Source organism: Lissotriton helveticus, chromosome 3_2 (assembly GCF_964261635.1).
Source record: "Lissotriton helveticus chromosome 3_2, aLisHel1.1, whole genome shotgun sequence".
Lineage (NCBI taxonomy): Eukaryota > Metazoa > Chordata > Amphibia > Caudata > Salamandridae > Lissotriton > Lissotriton helveticus.
The window spans coordinates 385,447,087-385,465,335 of NC_136062.1; the positions used below are offsets into that span (position 1 = coordinate 385,447,087).

An 18,249-nucleotide genomic window follows, 5' to 3' on the forward strand; every position below is an offset into this window, starting at 1 on the left:
ACACTAAAAGCATTTTGCACAAAGGGTCAAAACTAGGTGGTTACAGTATGAAAAGCCTAGAACACAATGTATTAGATTGAGAAACAGGAAAGCTCACAATCACCACAGCGCTTGTGTATTCATAAGCCATTTTTCACTGGTCACTACAGTATGATATATACTTATTATCAGAGTATCTTCTGGAAGTGCTACTTTCTACACCCTTAAGCAAATACTATCTGGAGATTCATGAATGGGAGAACAAATCTCACATTTATATCCATATATTCACCGTTCAGAGGACCCAACAATAGACATGTTTATGACTCATGCAAAACGTCTCTCAGCCTCTAGGTATCCTCCCTTCTAGTCTTTTGGGGAATGTTCTATGGAGGAACTGGTGAATACCCTTTTCACCTGCTGTTACCTACCCTGTATTTGATGCAAAAATAATTGGGCAGTTTTCAGTCGCCATAATTTTCATTGCACCAAGATGAGCAGGTCAACTGTTATACTCTCTTCTCATAGAGGTGTCCTTACATCCATATCCAAACCTTCTTTATGTCCAGATCTGCTCAGTAGCATCCAGGACAATTGCTTCTACCCAATCTGAGGCCCTCAGTGATTTAGCACCTAAGATCTTGGAAGTTGACTGTTTGCCGCACCAGAACGAATCTAGGCACTTTTTAAAGAGAGCTAGAAAGATTCCTACTTGAGCAGCTTATGCTGCTATTTGGTAACATTTTGCCAACTACTGCTACACCTTTATACACTGGTCCCCTCATGGCCACAGCACAGCATATAGTTTGCTATGTTCTACACTTGTAAAAAGCTGTTTTGGCAATGGGATTTATTTGACTGCAGTTATAGCATGTCTTCAAAGCAGAACAAGAATCTGTTTATAGTAACTGGGTATGTTAAGCTTATAGAAGCACTATAAAAAATAATTCCTCATAGGGTAGCACGAACTAAATTAATGCATAGAACCTTAATATAGTTCATATTAAAGTCATGGAAGTACTACTCAAGAACTGTATTCTTGTTATTTTAAATGCTTGTTTTGTTCTTGATTACCATCACTGAGCTGCATTGATTAATTATACATGAAGCTCTATCAGTTGAGGGGCAGTTTATAAAAATTTATGAAGGTAGTGTGTTGTTGCGCACATGTCCTTGTTTTACTACCATACGTAATTTCTCCTTTCCACTTTGTCAGTCTTTTGACTGTCGTTTTTCCATAAACCTCGGTCTACCTCCGAGAGGTGTGTTAGAAGAGCCATCATCTTGTTCAGCTTATTATTGCATCAGAAAAACGAAGCAACTCTTTGTTGTCTCCACTCTTCCACATCTTGCTTATCCTACATCTAAAGCAGGAATTGTAAAATGGATTGTCAAATTCATTGAGATTTGCTATGTTAAAGCTATACAAACACTCTGTATTACTTCCTGCATTCTTGTCTCAGAAAGGGAGTAGTAACAGATTTCTTATGGAATATGTTAATACTTTTAGTAGACTCCTATAAGGCTATAATTGGTCCTCATTGAGTCAGTTACCAAACATTACTGTGTGAATGTCCAAGACTGGAAATAAATAAAACACAGTTGCCTTAGATTAGGACGTAGTAAAATTATGTGCTCAAAAGTGATCGAGGCAAGTTTTGACCAAATTTCACTTCTTTATGATACCTGAAAATACTCAGGAGTTACACCCAAGCAATGTATAAAAAGAATCCAAAAACAACCAGGAATTCTTTGCAAGTGAATGTCATTATTAACTGAGACTTTTACTAGGGCCAACATCTACCTGTTGCGTTCTGCAAGGGAACTGGACATCTGCTGCCATTGTAAGACTGGGAACACCAAGGACAAGAATTATAATGAAAAATCACTATTGTGTTTGACTGGACTACACAATTCTTGTAATGACAAGTAACAACCCCAGGAAAACCAAAATTCCAAAGTGCAATGAAAACCAGCAAATTAAAAATGACGTTTTATTAAAAAACGTTTTTTATAAAAATTCATCAGAGTATTTAATAATTTTCTTAATACAAATTACACAAAAAATGCATATATTTTCAAAAAAACCATATACATAATAATTAAAACAGACATGAACATAAAATTTAAAAATGATGGTAAGGGTGAAGTAGTGACGGTTTATTCAACGCGTTTCGACACCAAGTGTCTTCGTCAGGAAAGTACCATCATATAATTAATCTGAAAGGTTAAGCTTACGGCACTGCACCGTCAGGTTCTGATTTGTCTTAGTGATATTTGTGGTAATTTGGCGAGCGTGTCAATCACTATGAAAAAGCTAAAAATATTAATACGGCTGATCGGACATTCAATTGTGCAGCACTCTGGCTGTCGTTTTAAAAGAAGGACACGAATCTATAATAGGCCAAATAGACCTTTGGAACTTTTTTTTATAAAAATCGTTTTTTACTAAAGTGCAATTTTTAATTTGCTGGTTTTCATTGCACTTTGGAATTTTGGTTTGCCTGGTGTTGTTACTTGTCATTATATTGCTTGCCCTGACCCAGGAAATTGATCCACAATCAGGGGGTCCTTGTTATTTACCATTGCTACACAATTCTTGTGCCTGATGCGGACATAGGAAGGAATGTTGTTAATGATCCTGATGTTCATTGATGGGATATTGTGTGAAGTTACCATTGCAATATTCTTCTCAGATGGAGTGCAAGAGCAAGACCTAAATGCAATGGAAGACCAGATCAAATGCAAGTTACCAGACGACTATCGTTGCTCCTTTCGGATTCACAACGGGCAGAGGCTTGTGGTACCAGGGTAAGTTGTAGAAAAGCGGGCTAAAAGAGAGATGTCATACATAGATACTAGTGTTAGTCTTTTCTACAAATATATGTTAATTGTGACTTTGCTTACGGGAGTGCACACCTAAGCCTCTGCATCTAATCTGGCAAGTGTGTGTATAGCTGGTGAATAGAAATTTGGTTAAAAAAAAACCACTTGCTCCATTTGTGAGTCAAGTGCATAGCAATACCGATTGTTTAAGCTCACTCTAATTTCCTGGTTTTAAGGCACTTTTGTGAGAATGTCAGCTGACGTTTGAAAAACGACATTGCAAGCAATAAAGGGCTTGAATAAATTAGTCACTATTTCAGTAGTGTCGACAAAACATGCAGGATAGACCTTTCTTTTTTGTGAGTCTTCTGTCATTCATTCGTCAAGGACCTTGCAGTGTGGAGAGGTTGGACAGTATCAGGTGCTGCTTCTAAAGTTTGATTTGAATTTCATCTTCAATAGATCTGTGGTCTACATAACACCTGGTGGTTTAGTATTCAGTATAATATGCTCCCTATTTTAATGGCTATTGATTTTATTGTTTATGCACCTTTATTTCGTTGAGGTTTATGTTGACTCTTAAGTTAGTGGGCCACTGCCCGATAAACCACAATGTGACAAAGGTAGAGGAAATCTAAGTGTGTAGCTGCACATCATTGTAACTGTTTTCTCTTCTATTTTGCACTCAGGCTGATGGGGAGCATGGCCCTGTCCAATCACTATCGCTCAGAAGATCTGCTGGACATTGATACTGCTGCAGGAGGATTCCAGCATAGACCTGGACTGCGGCAATGCCTGCCTCTGACCTTTTGCATTCACACCGGCCTGAGTCAGTACATGGCACTAGAGAATGTAGAGGGGCGTGAACAGTGTGATATTTTCTACCAATGTCCAGTAAGGCTCTCTTCTACCGAAGAAGTTAACGCCAATATAGCAATGTATGTGCTTTGTTTCCACTCCTGTAGTTCCAAAGTCAGAACAACATGCATTTGAGAATTGGTATTTTATGTGGGTTGCATGCTTGGCTGGGAAGCCTTACACCCAATCAGAACAACATGGACCACTATCTGCTTGATGTCACTTTTTATACATTCTGCTTCCCATTTGAGTTGTTAGAGTAACATTAGCAGTAGCATTATTCAAGTGCAATGCCTCTCTAACAAAGAGTGCTGCTCTTTATCTGAGAAAAAGAGTACATTTCACCATAAATCATTGAATTAATTTCTGCTGGCCACATGCAAATCGTCTGTGTTTATTGGGCTGTGCATTGATATTGCATGTGGCATGAGCACAGTGAAAAGACAAAGTAAACTTATTTGTAGGGGTGGGCCGAACGTGTGGGATTCCGCAAAGTTACATGAAACCTCTCTGAGTTTCCGTGCAAACGGGTGGCATTAGGCATATCGTGCTGCGCGTGCTGATTTTTTAGCTCTAGGAGCTCATTCCATGCTGAAAAATCAGTGTGAACGGCACAACTCAAAATACCAGAGGGTGCTGCTACTCAAGTTGAATTTGCTGCTGCTCAAGTAGATTGTATACTCAAGCAGCAGCTTTCTGACCACGAATGGTTGTGTCCGCTTGTATGGGGGAAATCTCCCTTGGTGCCCTCCTAGTGACCGAAAACCGCACTAGGGGATGCCAGATCTTGGTGGCAAACTTACTGTTGGCAAGCTGCGCATGAGAATAAATTCTACCATACAGCAGTTTGCGGAATTCGGACAGAACGCTGAGTGGCCAAATTCTGCCGGAAGAGCGGAATTTATTGCCCACCCCTACTTATTTGCTCATCAAAGTGAGACATGCTAGACAAAAGAAGAAAAAGCCAAATGTCAGTGAGAGGCTGCATGTAGTAAGCAGGCATTGAAGAGAGCACATTAAGAAGTAAATTTTGGAGTGTAAAAGTTACATTTTCCTCCCATCAAATAACAAGCGCATTTCAAAATGGTATTCAGTTGTGTCACTCTAGTTAAGATTGAATTGAAAACATGCGTCTTATTTTACAGTGCCAGAGGTTGGCGCCCTACATAGAAAGAGTGGTTTTGTGTCTAAAGTGTCTTCCTGGCTTTCCTGTACTATTTAAGAAACTTCCACATTTCGGCAGGGCCTGTGATGGATTCTGGTTTTGTTTTGGTGTCAGTGTCCAGTACGGCACTTGTCATACTGGCATGACATTTTTGTTCGAATTAGATTGAAATCTACCTATAGTTTTGCAACTGGAGAATCCCCCATCATAATCTCCATCCTCTTAAGAAACTACCATGCCCCTTTCACCATTCTACATGGGAAGTTGAGTGATGGAGCCATGGGCAGTGGTGAAGAGTTGAGGTGACCCAGAAGGAGTGGTGGGATGCCTCAAATGAGCAGAAGCTTGAGTGATGGGTCCATGAGTCAAGTTAGTAAGAAATACTAGAGATATCGGGACTGACAGACTGACACAAATTGGAGAATTCCTTAATGCCCTCAGTACGGGTGACTATTTTAATTTTATTTGTCATATGCATCCAATGGTTGGGTTTTGCAAAATATACATTTGTGTCTTCTGCGTACATTCAAGGTATGAGATACTCTTAATGAATTTTATTTTTTGATTGCGCGGAGACCCTGCTCTTGCAAATAAATATCCTTTAGATGGGGTTTCCAATGAGGGACATCCAGCGATGTGAAATTCAAAGAAAATGTGATGATACACAACTGAAGGAAAAGACTAAATGCTCCATGTTTTGGGGTAATACAATAAAGGGGTGTTGCCAATAGTTAAATTAATCAATAATAGAAAGAAAGAAATCAGTGGGTCAGAAACATTGCAGGAGTAATTCTTTATTCATAATATTATATTTTATAATGCAAGATTTTTCATTCTCTCATTTCTATATGTAGGATCAAATAGCACAGAATCCATCTGCAATAGACATGTTCATTACAGGTAAGCAAAGTAACATTCAGTGGATATTTTTCCAAAGTTGTGTAATATATATATATCTATACATTGACAGAAGGCAACTTAATTACTACTAGGTGCACTTGCTATATTTGCTTCCTATATCAAATTATTTAAGATGTGTGGTGTGTGTAATTTTAGCATAACAATCTAATTACTGACTCAAGCACTTCTATCTTCGTCCCACACCAAGCTACTTGTGCCTATCCAATTTCAGCGCGCCTTTCCCATGATCCTTAGGCTCGACTAGCCCCACCAACCCTCTGTCATCTCTTCTGCCCCTGTTTGTTTTACCTCAGTTGCCAGTGCTTATTCAGTGCTATCCAAGGCCACCTTGAACAATGCTGAATCCCTATGCTACTCGATAAGCCAGAAGGAGAGACATTTGCAAGTCCCAACTTCATTACCTGGCCACTTTTAGACCCCTTCCTCAATTTAGTAACCCCATCCATAGGCAGGTAGCCCTGTCTCATATACTACAGTGTGCTGACTGAACAACAGATTAAGTTCCCAGATACCTCTCCATGACAGCAACGCCTAAACCGTGTGGTCTCCTGTCAAAATCTGAAACTTCATCCTTCCCAGTATGCCTCTTGAAACTTACTTGCATGTTACCGTTGAAGAGGCTTCATCAAGGCAACTTGAATTTGGAATTTAGGGGTGTACCTTCACTCCTCACTCTGACTTCTCACTGCCTCTATGTTTAAAATATTTTATTCGGTGCAACATAAAGGGACAAACATACAAAATCTAGGAGGTATCACGTTAGTGCGGACCAGGCCATGCCTCTAGCGGTATATCTGCAAAGGACAGTTCGATCATGGGCCAGTCCGCCTCAGCACTGAATGATAGTCATCGTTGCAATGATAAAGGAACCTCCCCTCCTTAAACTACCCCCCAACCCAAACACCCGGATCCCCAACACCCCTAGCCCCCCACCCCCTTCCCCCCCTTTCGTCCAGTGCGCATGTCATCTCCAGGCTGTCTACCTTGTTCACACTTAGCCAGGAAGGAGAGTCCCGTATTAGCTCAGGAGGTCGGTGCTGCAGGACTCGTGAGCCTCAAGAGGCGAAGGTATTTAGGACAGGTGAGTTCCTTGAATTCAGTGAGCAGTAAAGAGTGGAACGGTTGCCAAAGATCGTTAAATTGCTCCGTATCCCCCGCTACTGTGAGCGACTTCTTCTCCATGCCCAGTACATGCCATAATCTATGTAGCCAGCCCGTGAGAGAGGGTAGTGTGGTAGTGCGCCAGTGTGACAATATGTTCTGAACTGCCGAACCCAATGCAATGGCTATTTGTCTGCCCCTGCGTGATCTGAGGGGATACATCAACCCATTTGGAAGCCCTAACAGGGTATATGCGGGGAAGCGCGGTAGTTCTGTGTCAAAGTGTGAATCAATGTCATCTAGCACTTCCTTCCAGTAGGGTCCTAGGAGCGGGCAGTCCCATAGAATGTGTGTCAGTGTGCCCCGGTGCCCGCACCCCCTCCAACGGTCCATTTCATGGAGCCGCTCCGGCGTATAGTACCAGTAGGTGGAGACCTTAGTCATCGTTTCAGTGAGGCCCATGTGGTATGCCAAGTGTCTTGCCCTGTAGGATATCTGCTCCCATTCTTTGTGGCTCAGTGCCCTGCCTAATTCTCGCTCCCAGCGCTCCCTCCCTGGGTTGTATAGGTGCGAAGAGAGTGGCTGCAGCAGCTGGTAGAGATCTGTGATCAATTTCGTGTCTGATTTACGTGTCATAAGCCATTTCTCATATGGGAGTAGTCGTCTATTGGCCGATTCCCATACCTGCGGGTGTAATGCCCAGTGACGAGCCTGCATATAGCGGAGTCTCTCAGATTCAGGGAGTGAAAACTCCTGTCGAAAGTGCTGGAAGGGGATGATTCCTTCTGGGCTATACATATGACACAGGGCTCAACATCCGGCCGCTCGCCAGTGAGTAAAGGCCCCTTTTTCCATCCCTGGAGTAAAATCCATGTTCTCCACCAACGGTGTGAGTGGTGACGGGAACGTAGTAAGGTTATGGGCAAGGTTGGTGGTGTCCCAGACTCGCAGGGGCACTCTGTTGACAAAGGAGGCGTACAAATTTGCGGGCCGGTGAGGCCGGCGTAGAAACGGGACTTCCTGTAGGGGTCGGCCCGCCACCGCCTGATCCTGGAAGAGCCAGTGCTTATCTGATTCACACCTGCTCCATTCAACCAGATAACGCAGCTGTGCTGCTTGGAAGTACTTGCGTAGGTCTGGTATTCCCAATCCACCCGCCTCCGGGGCTAGCATGGAGAGAGATCTGCGCATCCTGGGCTTCTTGCCTTGCCAAATAAAGCGCGAGAGATCTGCCTGTAACTGTGAGATCCACCCGACCGGTGGCTGTATCCCCAGATAAGGCACCAGCTCCGACATCCAGAGCATGGGGTATCGGCCCTGCAGATAAGATTTAGTGGCTGGGGTAAGGGAGATGTCTAGAGCCATCAATTTCTCCATATTCATTTTAAAATCTGCGACCGCTGCAAAGGAGTCCAGCTCCGTAATGCATGCCGGAAGGGCCGTCCGGGGCTCGTCTAGCGAAAGTATAACGTCATCCGCGTAGAGGCTTACAGCGTGAGTAAAGCCCCCGAACCGCACCCCAGTCACCGCTGGATTGGTACGCACCCGTTGGGCGAAATGGTTCCATATATAGGGCGAATAGCAGTGGTGAGAGCGGGCATCCCTGCCTGGTACCTCTCTCGATGTTGAAGCTCCCAGAACTGTAACCATTCACTCGCACCACCGCAGTCGGTAATCTGTAGCAATTAAGGATCATGGAGCGGAACTTGTCACCTATGCCCGCCTTCATTAGGACCCGTTCGAGACTCGGTCAAACGCCTTCGCGGCGTCCACCGCCAGCATCATCCTCTCCCCAGGGATCCGGGAGGCCTTCTCCAAGAGGTGAACGATCCTCTTGGTGTTGTCCACCGTCTGCCTCCCCGGGACAAACCCCGCCTGGTCCGGATATATAAGTCCCGGTAGATGGGGGGCTAGACGTGCCGCAAGGATCCCTGTGTACAATTTAAGATCCACATTCAAGAGGGATATCGGCCTGTATGAGCCACAGTGCATCCGATCCTTCCCAGGTTTGGGGATAACCGTGACCGAGGCCCGCAGGAGGTCAGGTGGAATGGCCCCGGGAGCAGCGAACAAATTAAAAAGGCGGGTGAGGATTGGGGCAATGTCGTGCAGAACGTTTTATAAAAAAGCGAGGTGTACCTGTCCGGACCCGGTACCTTGCCATGTTTGAGTCTGGCGATGGTGGAGATGACTTCCTCTATTCTAATTGTCCTGTCCAGGTGCTCTGCCTGTGAGGAGTCTAGGGAGGGCAGGGTGACCGAGTCCAAATATTTGGACATTGCCAGGTCATCCGGCGGATCTCCTGCATATAGATCCGCTTAGAATCTGCGGAACGTTTCCGCTATGTGTGCGTCTTCCGTTACAACCGTCCCTGAGTAGTCCGAGATCCCCTTCACTTGCTGACTCTGATGCACCACCCGAAGCCTATTAGCCAGCAGTCTGCCACAGCGGTCCCCCCCGGTATAGTAAGCATGGCGTAGGCGCAGCGCAGCGTACTTCGCGCGGTCCAAATCTAGGGCCAACAGGAGTTTCCTCGCCTCCTTAAGCTGTCTCCATATCCGGTCCTGCGGTGTATCTGTTCGAGCTCACCGACCCGTTGGGTAAGTTCATCCCTCTTGGTCTGACGTTCCCTATTTTCCACGGAGGAAATCGCCAGAAATTCCCCCCTAAGGACTGCTTTCAAGGCCGCCCATTGCGTCGCTAGGGTGGTGTCAGGGTTATCGTTGTGGGACAGGTACTCCTGGATCGCTCCCTCAATTCGGTCAACCACTACTTTCCTGTGTAGCAGAGTGTCGCGGAGGCGCCATGTTCTGGGAGGATTAACCACCGGCGGCAGAGACAAAGTGGCGGAGACCGGGGCATGGTCCGATAGAGACAGCACTCCCAGCTCCGACGTAGAGACCAAAACCCGTACCGGAGTCGTGACCAGGAGATGGTCAAGCCTCGCATACGTCTTGTGGGCATGGGAGTAATACGAATACCCCCTTTCAGTGGGATGCATATGGCGCCAGAGGTCGTGTAGGTCTACCTCCGCCATCTGTGCCTTACACCCAGTTGAGAATTCCCCGACCTGCGGGGAGCGGTGCGCTGATCTATCCATGGCCGAGTCAAAGACCATATTAAAGTCTCCTCCTATGATAATGTCAGTAATGTCCACAAGCACTGAGTGCAAGAAGCGTTCCTGCTGGTCATTAGGGCTATACAAGGACCCAATTGTGTAGGCTATACCCCCAATCTTAAACCGATATGCCAATAGTCGACCTTTGCGTTCTGCATGTTTGTGGAGGACTTCCCCCCTAAAGTGTCTGGCCACCAGGATTGCCACCCCCGCCGTCTTAGTGGTGCAAGAAGAGAAAAATTGTGTCGGGAATTTATGGGAGCGCAGTCTGTGAGTGTCTCGGGATAGTAGGTGTGTCTCTTGAAGGAGACAAACATCAGCCTGGGTGCTTTCTAGGAGAGACATGATCGCCCGCCTTTTTAATCGGATTGTTGAGGCCCCTAACATTAAGGGTCACCACCTTAAAATTGCCGAAAGGCATAGGAGAAAGTATAGGTGAAAGCGTAGTATCCCCGCCTGAGCGAGGCAAGGTATATGAATGTCACCAAAGCGCCTAGGGCCTGCATAGCGCACTGGACGACCCACCCCCTCCATTCCAACCCCCTAGATCCTACCCAAAACTCCCCCTCCCCGCCCCTCCACCCCCCTCTCCCCAACCAAACACCAGAAACTCCCGACCACCTCTCCCCCCCCCCCTTCCTCAGTGGCTGCCAACAAATCCCAGAGCATCATAAACAACCCCAACATTCCCCACCTCCCTCATCCCGCAACAAGTCCCAAGTTCTCATAGTCCCAGTCCGGTCCCTCAAGGACAAGACTGTGGTTGGTTACTGAAGTGGACGTCCCGCCACTGCACTCCCGTTCGCCCCAGCCCCCCAAACTCCCAAACCTGCGTTATAGAAAGGCTGCGTCGATCTCCCCCCGGAGTCATCTTAAGCTGTCAACGCGACACCATTAGTGGCCGTGTCTCTGGCTGCCTCCTGTACCGTCCATGCCGGACCGGATAGTAGGCGAATCCGGGCGGGCCGATGAGGCTGAAGACCGGCGGTCTGGGACTCGCTGCCAGCCGTCCCTGGTGGTGCGTCTGCGACGCGGTGTGGGTGGATCCTCGTCCGACGCGGTGATGCCCAGTACCTCGCATGTGTCTTGGAGGGAACGGAGCTGGTGCAGGGGGCCATTCCATCGGAAGATCAGCCGGAAAGGGTGCCCCCACGAGTACTGTGTGTCATGGCTTCTCAGAAAGTCAGTCGCAATCTTAAATGTCCTACGCTTTTGAAGCGTAATCGCTGATAAGTCGTGGAAGAGTGCGACCGGGTGCCCTCGGATGTGCAACGACTGCTGTTTCCGAGCTTCACGGAGGATTCGCTCCTTAAGCGGGTAGTCCGGCAGGAAGGCCAGGATGTCTGGCGGCGGTGCCGAGGTACCGCGCGCCGGGCCTACTCTGTGCGCTCTGTCTATTCTGATGGGAAAGTCCTCCGATTCCCCCAGTATTTCCCTGAACATGCACTGTAGATAATTGGCAACGTCCTCCCCTTCTTCCCTGGATGGCACTCCCCGGACTCGGATGTTGTTCCGACGAGACCGGTTCTCGAGGTCTTCATTGTGCGCCTGGAGGTCCAGTAGTTGATCCCGCAAGCGGAGCACCTCCTGCTGCAAGTGTTCGATCTCTTCATCTCTGGAATGTCCAGCTCCTTCCATGGTAGCCACTCTCTCGCCCAGGCTATCTACTTCTCTCTGCATCTCTCTGACTTCTCCGGCTACCTTCTGTTTCAGCGTCTGGAAGTCTTCCCGTAGGGAACTGAAGAGAGATTCCAGGAAGGACCTGGTGACTGGTGGTTCCCTTCCCTCCGCTTCCAGCGGGTTTCTCGAGGGGCCCGGCGAGTGTTGCCCTTTGTCAGGTCTCTGTGGCCCCCTGTGCAACATTTCGGGCAGTGTCCGTTGCCCTTTCTTAGCCCCTCTGTTGCTAGCCATCGCTGAGGTTGGCGGTGCGTGGGCGGAGCCGCCCGGGCTGCAAGGCCGGTGCGAGGAGCGGTGATGTGCAAGCTAGTGTCAGACCGGGGGGGGGGCGCGTCTTCGGACTCCGCTATGCAGCCCACCTCCCTTGGCCGAGGTTGTGGATCGACCTTTCCTTCTGTAGGGTCACCAATCCTCCCCAGGTGCAGTTCGTTGTTTTGGAGGCTATGCCGGTGCAATCGGGACCCCCGAGTCTACCGTCCCTGCGGACCGACACCTCGGGCCGGTGCTCTGCGACTCCTTCACGTCCCAGTCGCACCCTCCTAACAATGCGCAGTCGGGTCCCCTTCAGTGCTGAGGCCGTATCAGCAGGCCGCCATCAGTCCCTGCCCTTTGAGCCCTTCCAAATGTCGTCGTCGGAGTCAGCCTCGTGCCCCTATTGGCCCCGTGGAGTATTGATGATGTCCCCCCGGGCTCCCGCTGTGTTTCGTCCTCCACTGGTACTCAGGCCGGTCTCGTGTCTGGCTGCGCCCTAGCGAGGCCCAGATCTCCGAGTGGGCCTGATCCTGAGCTCACTCCCTTCGGCGGTCGCTGCACATCAATGCCCCATGAAGCGCGTTCTCTGCAGCTCTCCCAACCGTTGCAGGCTCCTCACCTGTCCTCCCCCGGTGGCTGGGCCGGTATATGCTCAGGTCGTAGCGGAGGGGCCGGCCTGTTCCAGCTGTAGGCCGCGTCCCCGGCCTCGCGTGAGAGCCTCACGCCGGTTGCTTCACGTCGGTGCTCCTGCCGGCCCTCTCCGTTCGCCCTCCGGGCCCAGGGACCCTCAGCTCGCAGCACACCACTGCCACCGGGGGCTTAATTGGGACCGCAGGGGCTCGCCCTGTCCCGCTCTCCACCGGACTCATGTCGGTCTACGCCCGACCACGCCTCAGCGAGGCTTCGAGCTCTGGGCGGGCTGGATCCTTGGTCTACTCCCCCTGCCAGCCGCTGTATGCCAAAGTCTAGGACGCTTGACCTCTGTAGCTCTCCCCACCGGTGCCGACTCCTCACCCGTCCTCTCCCGGTGGCTGGGTCGATGTTCCCTCAGGTCGCGGCGGAGGGATCAGCTTTTGCCTCCTGCGGGCCATGACCCCGGCCTCGCGTATCAGCCTCACGGCGGCTGCGCCGCTCCGGTGCTTCAGCCAGCCTTCTCCGGTCGCCCCTGGGACCCAGGGTCACGCCCATGGCTCCACCAGCGCCGTGCTCCCCAGTCGATAAGGCCGCTGCACTCCGGGCTACCGTGGGCAGGGTAGGAGGACCTTCCCGACCACCAGCAGGCCTCCGCGTCAGGCCGCACCTCCACTCCGCCTCGGCCCTCGTCCGGTCGGCGCTCCGCTGTCGGGATCTCGATGCCAGGGTCAGAAATAAGGTGAGCATAGGGCACTTCTCCGTCCCTGCAGCAAATGTCCAACAGATCGGGAGGAGATCTGCGCTATTTCGTGGCTTAGGGGTTCAGGGCCGGGAGAGCTTGCGGATAGTGCGACCACTCACTCCGCCATCTTGGCCACGCCCCCCCTCACTGCCTCTAAACACTTGTCAAATTTACACCTTTGTTACACGCAACCTGAATTCCAAGAACGTAGGAAAAGTAACATTAACATGGTTTGACTGCAGATGGGTAACGTTGTTATTATGTGCTCCTCTCCGTGACATAGAGTTCCAGAGGAAAAGTGATGTTATAAAGAAGATGGAGTAGATCTAGTTTGCTCAACAGTAATGTTTTTTCAGAAATAGCTGGTAAGCATTTCTCGGTTAGTGTTACTCTTTGTTCTGATTTGTACTTGCCTGCTATACAGTCATCCCCAACATCCCGTTCTTCAACGTTTGACATATTAATCCTGGAAGAATATGTGGTGTGCAGTTGAGAGCAGAAAGATTTTTCATATATTCTTCCAGGATAGTGGCTTGCTTGGGCGGTGAAATAAGGAGGGATTCCTTTTTTAGGGCGTTCAGTTTGAAATGGTTGAAGGTTAGCCAGTTAAGGGTTTTGTGCAGGTTTCCGTTGAATGTCTTGATATCGTCAGGGGAAGAGATTTTTCTATACAATCGAGTGTCGTCTGCAAATATGTATTATTGGATGTTAGATACTTAGTTAGATTTTAGTAGGAGGTTCAATGAATAGGTTAAAAAGTGTGGATGACAGCGAGGAGCCTTGGGGCACCCCCAGTGTGCAAGGACTGGGATTGGAGAGGGACTGATTGTTTTTAATTCCGTGTTCTGTTATGGAGAAAAGAGGTAAACCATTTTATTACTGAGCCAGAGAGCTCCACCCTATGTTCTAGTAGGCTCAGGAGGCAGTCATGATTGACCGTATCAAAAGCTGATGAGAGGTCGAGTAGGATTCATAGGCAGGATTCTTTCCGGTTGAGCAATGTAAGAGCGTCATCGACTATATGAGTGATGTTTGTTTTTCGTGCTATGGCCTTGATGGCGGTCCGATTGGAATATATCCAGTAGATTCAATTCCTTAACGTGTGTTACACAGTTGTACATGGACACATTTCTCAGGGACCTTTACCAGAATGGAGATGTTTGTGATTGGTCGGAAGGTATTCAGATCCTCTGGGTCAGCTGTAGGTTTTTTGACCATAGGATTACCAGCACAGACTTTAGGCTGTCGGGATCTTAACTTCTTGTAAGGACCAATTAACAATCTTGGTCCAGAGTGGAACTAGGGACCCTATCATTTCTTTAAAAAAAATGGAGGGAAGGGGATTGTTGAAGTGATTGGTGGGTTTCAGGATAGAAAGGTTGAGAATGTATGTTTCTTTGAGGTTGAGAATTGATTCCAATGAGCATTGAGTGAACAGAACTAATGTCAAGGGACTGTAGAGCTTATAGGAAAAGTGCTTTAGCTGATGACTGTGCCAGCTCAAACAACCTACCACTAAATGTATCTGGTTTCATCTCACTTGATCTACTTATGAAAACTCTTATCGCATCCACAGTTTTGTTCAGACCTTTCACTAATCACCCTCGTCCAATCTAAGGTCCCGCACAACCCATCACCATGTCCTCAGCCAGATTCAGACAATTCCACAAAGTAAGCGTATGCGTCTTCAACACAATTAACAAAACAATCCCTGTCATGCCTACTAGCAGTGTGGATCCAGAAACCCTCTTTGAAAACCTTCTTCACAATAATGCATTTACACTTCTAAACTTGACGGGCTTAAACTGAAAGACTGAAGACCGAAACCAACTCGGACAAGTAGTATAACAATAAGCCGGAAAAAAAGGAAAAGAGTGAGCTACAAGTTAGAAAATCAGTTGCTTCTGTCTGGATCCGAAGCTGACTGGGCATGCTGAAAGATACACACATACACAAACTACAGGGATGATAAGAGAAGAAGACTTGTTTCTGCAAGCACGTCTGCAAAGCATCGTCACCAGACATATTAGGCCTGTAGAAACATTTTCAAAGAGTTATCTAGTCCAAATGTCCTAACACACACTACCTCAAGCCATGATGATGTTCTGGGGCCCTACTAAAGTTCCTTAAATCTACATTTGCAAATGATTGTGTCTTAACCAGAACTCTTTATTCTCGTCGATATTGTGCTGCTGTACTGATGAAACCCACCATTGAGGCCTTTAATGCACTTATGTGCAGACCTGAAACACACTTCTGCGATTGGCAGCAAGGGGATGCACATTGATACAAGTTTTGTCAGGCATTAACCCCTTTGCATTTTCTTTGTTTCCAGGCACCTCGTTTTCAGACTGGTTTACCACATACGTGCACAATGTGGTAACTGGCAACTATCCAATCATCCGAGAACAGATTTTCAGGTAATAAGAGACATAGCCAGTAGGATTGTCAATAATCAGTGCTAGTGATGTACGTCGAAAGTGGACAGTCTGAGTGTATTACATCTACATAATATCTGGCTGCATCTATTTCTTAATGATTTTCATTTGAAGTTTCTGAGTTTCCAGCTTTGAAAAGGAATGGTGTGCAAATGGTGTGGGGAGTTAGGATCCTAGTACCCCTGCTATTGTCTGCTGTAGGACAGATAATACTTGCAAATTATTGTAGATGCAAGTCTATATATGGTATTGATGGCTCAGCTGTACATTTACATAAAACTGCCCACTCCTTTCTTGTGCCAATCTTCTATTGACATTTAGTTGGTAGTTATGGCTCAGCTTGTATACAATTATGTAATATCTCCTGCTGCATTCCAGTCATGAATCCTAAAACAATTAAAAGTTGGTAGCTAATATGCTTGCATTTGTTAGATGGTATCCTTTAAAACAGTTCTTTTTTTCTCATTTCTTGCTTTTTTTTTAGTGGTTGATATTATTGGTTTGCTGCACATTGCAGAATAGTTTGCAGTGTAAATTAGCAGTAACATAAATTAGGAGACTCTGTTAGAGCTTTGAGTTATAAATCCAGACTGCTACCGTACAAAAGGTTGCAGGATCTAGTTTTGCTTGGAGATGCGCTGGTTAAGAAATGTTACTGTCCATGTTCCGAATACTAAAATAGCCCAGGATGTGTGAGTGGCTAGACTGCCTACCCTGGTAGTTTATATCGGCCATCATCAGGCTTGAAACTAGGCCAACCATTCAACTCCGAAACATCACATATAGTCTTGGAAAAGCTTTATAAAATCATAATGGAGCTAACCTATTCAGGGTAGTTGTTCAGGTGATGCTCACAATCACCGTCACATTACTGAGTCAGGTAGTCTTTCATATAGTAGCTGAACTAGGAACAGACCCTACATTCTGATCGACGCCATCTAAATTCTCATCTCAGAGGTTAAACTAGCTTTTAATCTTTACTTTTGGCTATTGTGATGAAACCATTAACCTGATTTCTAATTAACTGGCACCATCACAGGAATATCAGGGCTTTAGGATGCTATAGTCACTCCAAAACGACACCTGGGCCAAAGTTAGTGGTGGGCACTTTCATATTCTTGGATACATTGCAGGCATCTTTACTATGCTTTTACTTGTTAAATAATTTTGATGTCTCCCACAGCATGAAGGTACCCTACCCTAGTAGGACATGATAGACTATTTCCTTTTAAAGTGCTTAGGAGTCATGAACTCAGAAATGAAAAAAACCTAATTTATGTTTCTACAGCAAAGTTTTCCAAACTGTGGATGGGCCACGACCGGATTTTTAGTGGTTTCCCAAAGGTCAGGCAATAAATAAAGACGCCTTTAAATTTTGGATTTACCTTTTCTGCACTTTAAAGACAAAGGTGAAATAGCAGGTGAATGCCTTCTGCTACTTATATTTGAACAGGGAGACTGGTTTTTATGAACAAAGAAACATAAACTGAATTAGGTGACAATCCTGCTGGGGTACACGAAATGTGAAAGGAAATCTGGAGGAGATCATTTTTTCCCCAAAAACGCAAAATACATAATGTAAATCCCTGTAAATGTACTGTATACATTCCTCAGTTAAAAGCAAAGTGAAGCTCATTTTTTTAATAATACTGAAGTGTGACGTAAAACAAATATTTTAATAGGATTAGAACAAACCAAGACACTTTACTTGGCGATGCACAAATAACAGGCCTCACCTATACTACACCCAATCCTAAAGGTACGACAATTGAAAGGGTTTTCAATCTTCTTCTCAATTCCCTAGAGTGTGATTACTTTTATTACTCTAATTGTCACGGTGTATTAATCACTGTTTTAAAACCCATCCAGGCTAAGTTCCACCTCCAATTAATGAATATGTTAAAAAAGTTTGAGGAAAGAGAGAGTACCTCACGGTAGTAACACCAAGGGGGCTGCTGACTGGTACTCGCCAGCTTTCCCACTTATCATCATAGGACACTCTCTGTGTAGAGAAAAAGGAAAAGTGTGTATTCTCCTTTTGGAAGAATCTCAAAGAAAATGTGGTGAAGAGCAATAGTAAAACTTAGATGTTAGTAACCATAAGTGCCTACTATTTTTATAAGTGCCCATTGGACCCCTGTGAGAATCAGTGAACATAATTCTCACCTTTAAAAACCGGTGCAGCCTGCTGGCCTGACAATTTTATTAGGTGCAGCAAGCCTCCCCAATTAAAAAAGGTTTCCGTCAAACCATAATCAATTCTATATTGCTAACATGATTCGTTGCTAAACCATCTCGCAACTTCTTCAGGGCTAATAGGGGTTCCAATTCTCAGCTTCACTAAAGATTCACCTAAAACCTAGCGGTTGCGAAGTCTCAGCTTACCTGCAACCGTCTTCACAACGGAGTAGTGAAGCTGAGAATTGGAACCCCAATTAGCCCTGAAGAAGTTGCGAGATGGTTTAGCAACGAAACATGTTGGCAATATAGAATTGATTATGGTTTGACGGAAACCATTTTTAATTGGGGAAGCTTGCAG

General features: G+C 46.6%; 1 protein-coding gene across 2 annotated transcripts in view; it reads left to right on the plus strand.

Annotated features, from left to right (window-relative positions):
- FBXO3 (F-box protein 3) overlaps positions 1–18,249 on the plus strand; it is a 138,748-nt gene that overhangs the window by 94,773 nt on the left and 25,726 nt on the right. For both annotated transcript variants that reach the window (XM_078684269.1, XM_078684270.1), the window contains exons 4-7: positions 2,676–2,790; positions 3,495–3,699; positions 5,683–5,728; positions 15,608–15,692. In XM_078684269.1, the coding sequence (XP_078540395.1) occupies positions 2,676–2,790; positions 3,495–3,699; positions 5,683–5,728; positions 15,608–15,692 (451 nt within the window). The remainder of the gene's footprint in view (positions 1–2,675; positions 2,791–3,494; positions 3,700–5,682; positions 5,729–15,607; positions 15,693–18,249) is intronic.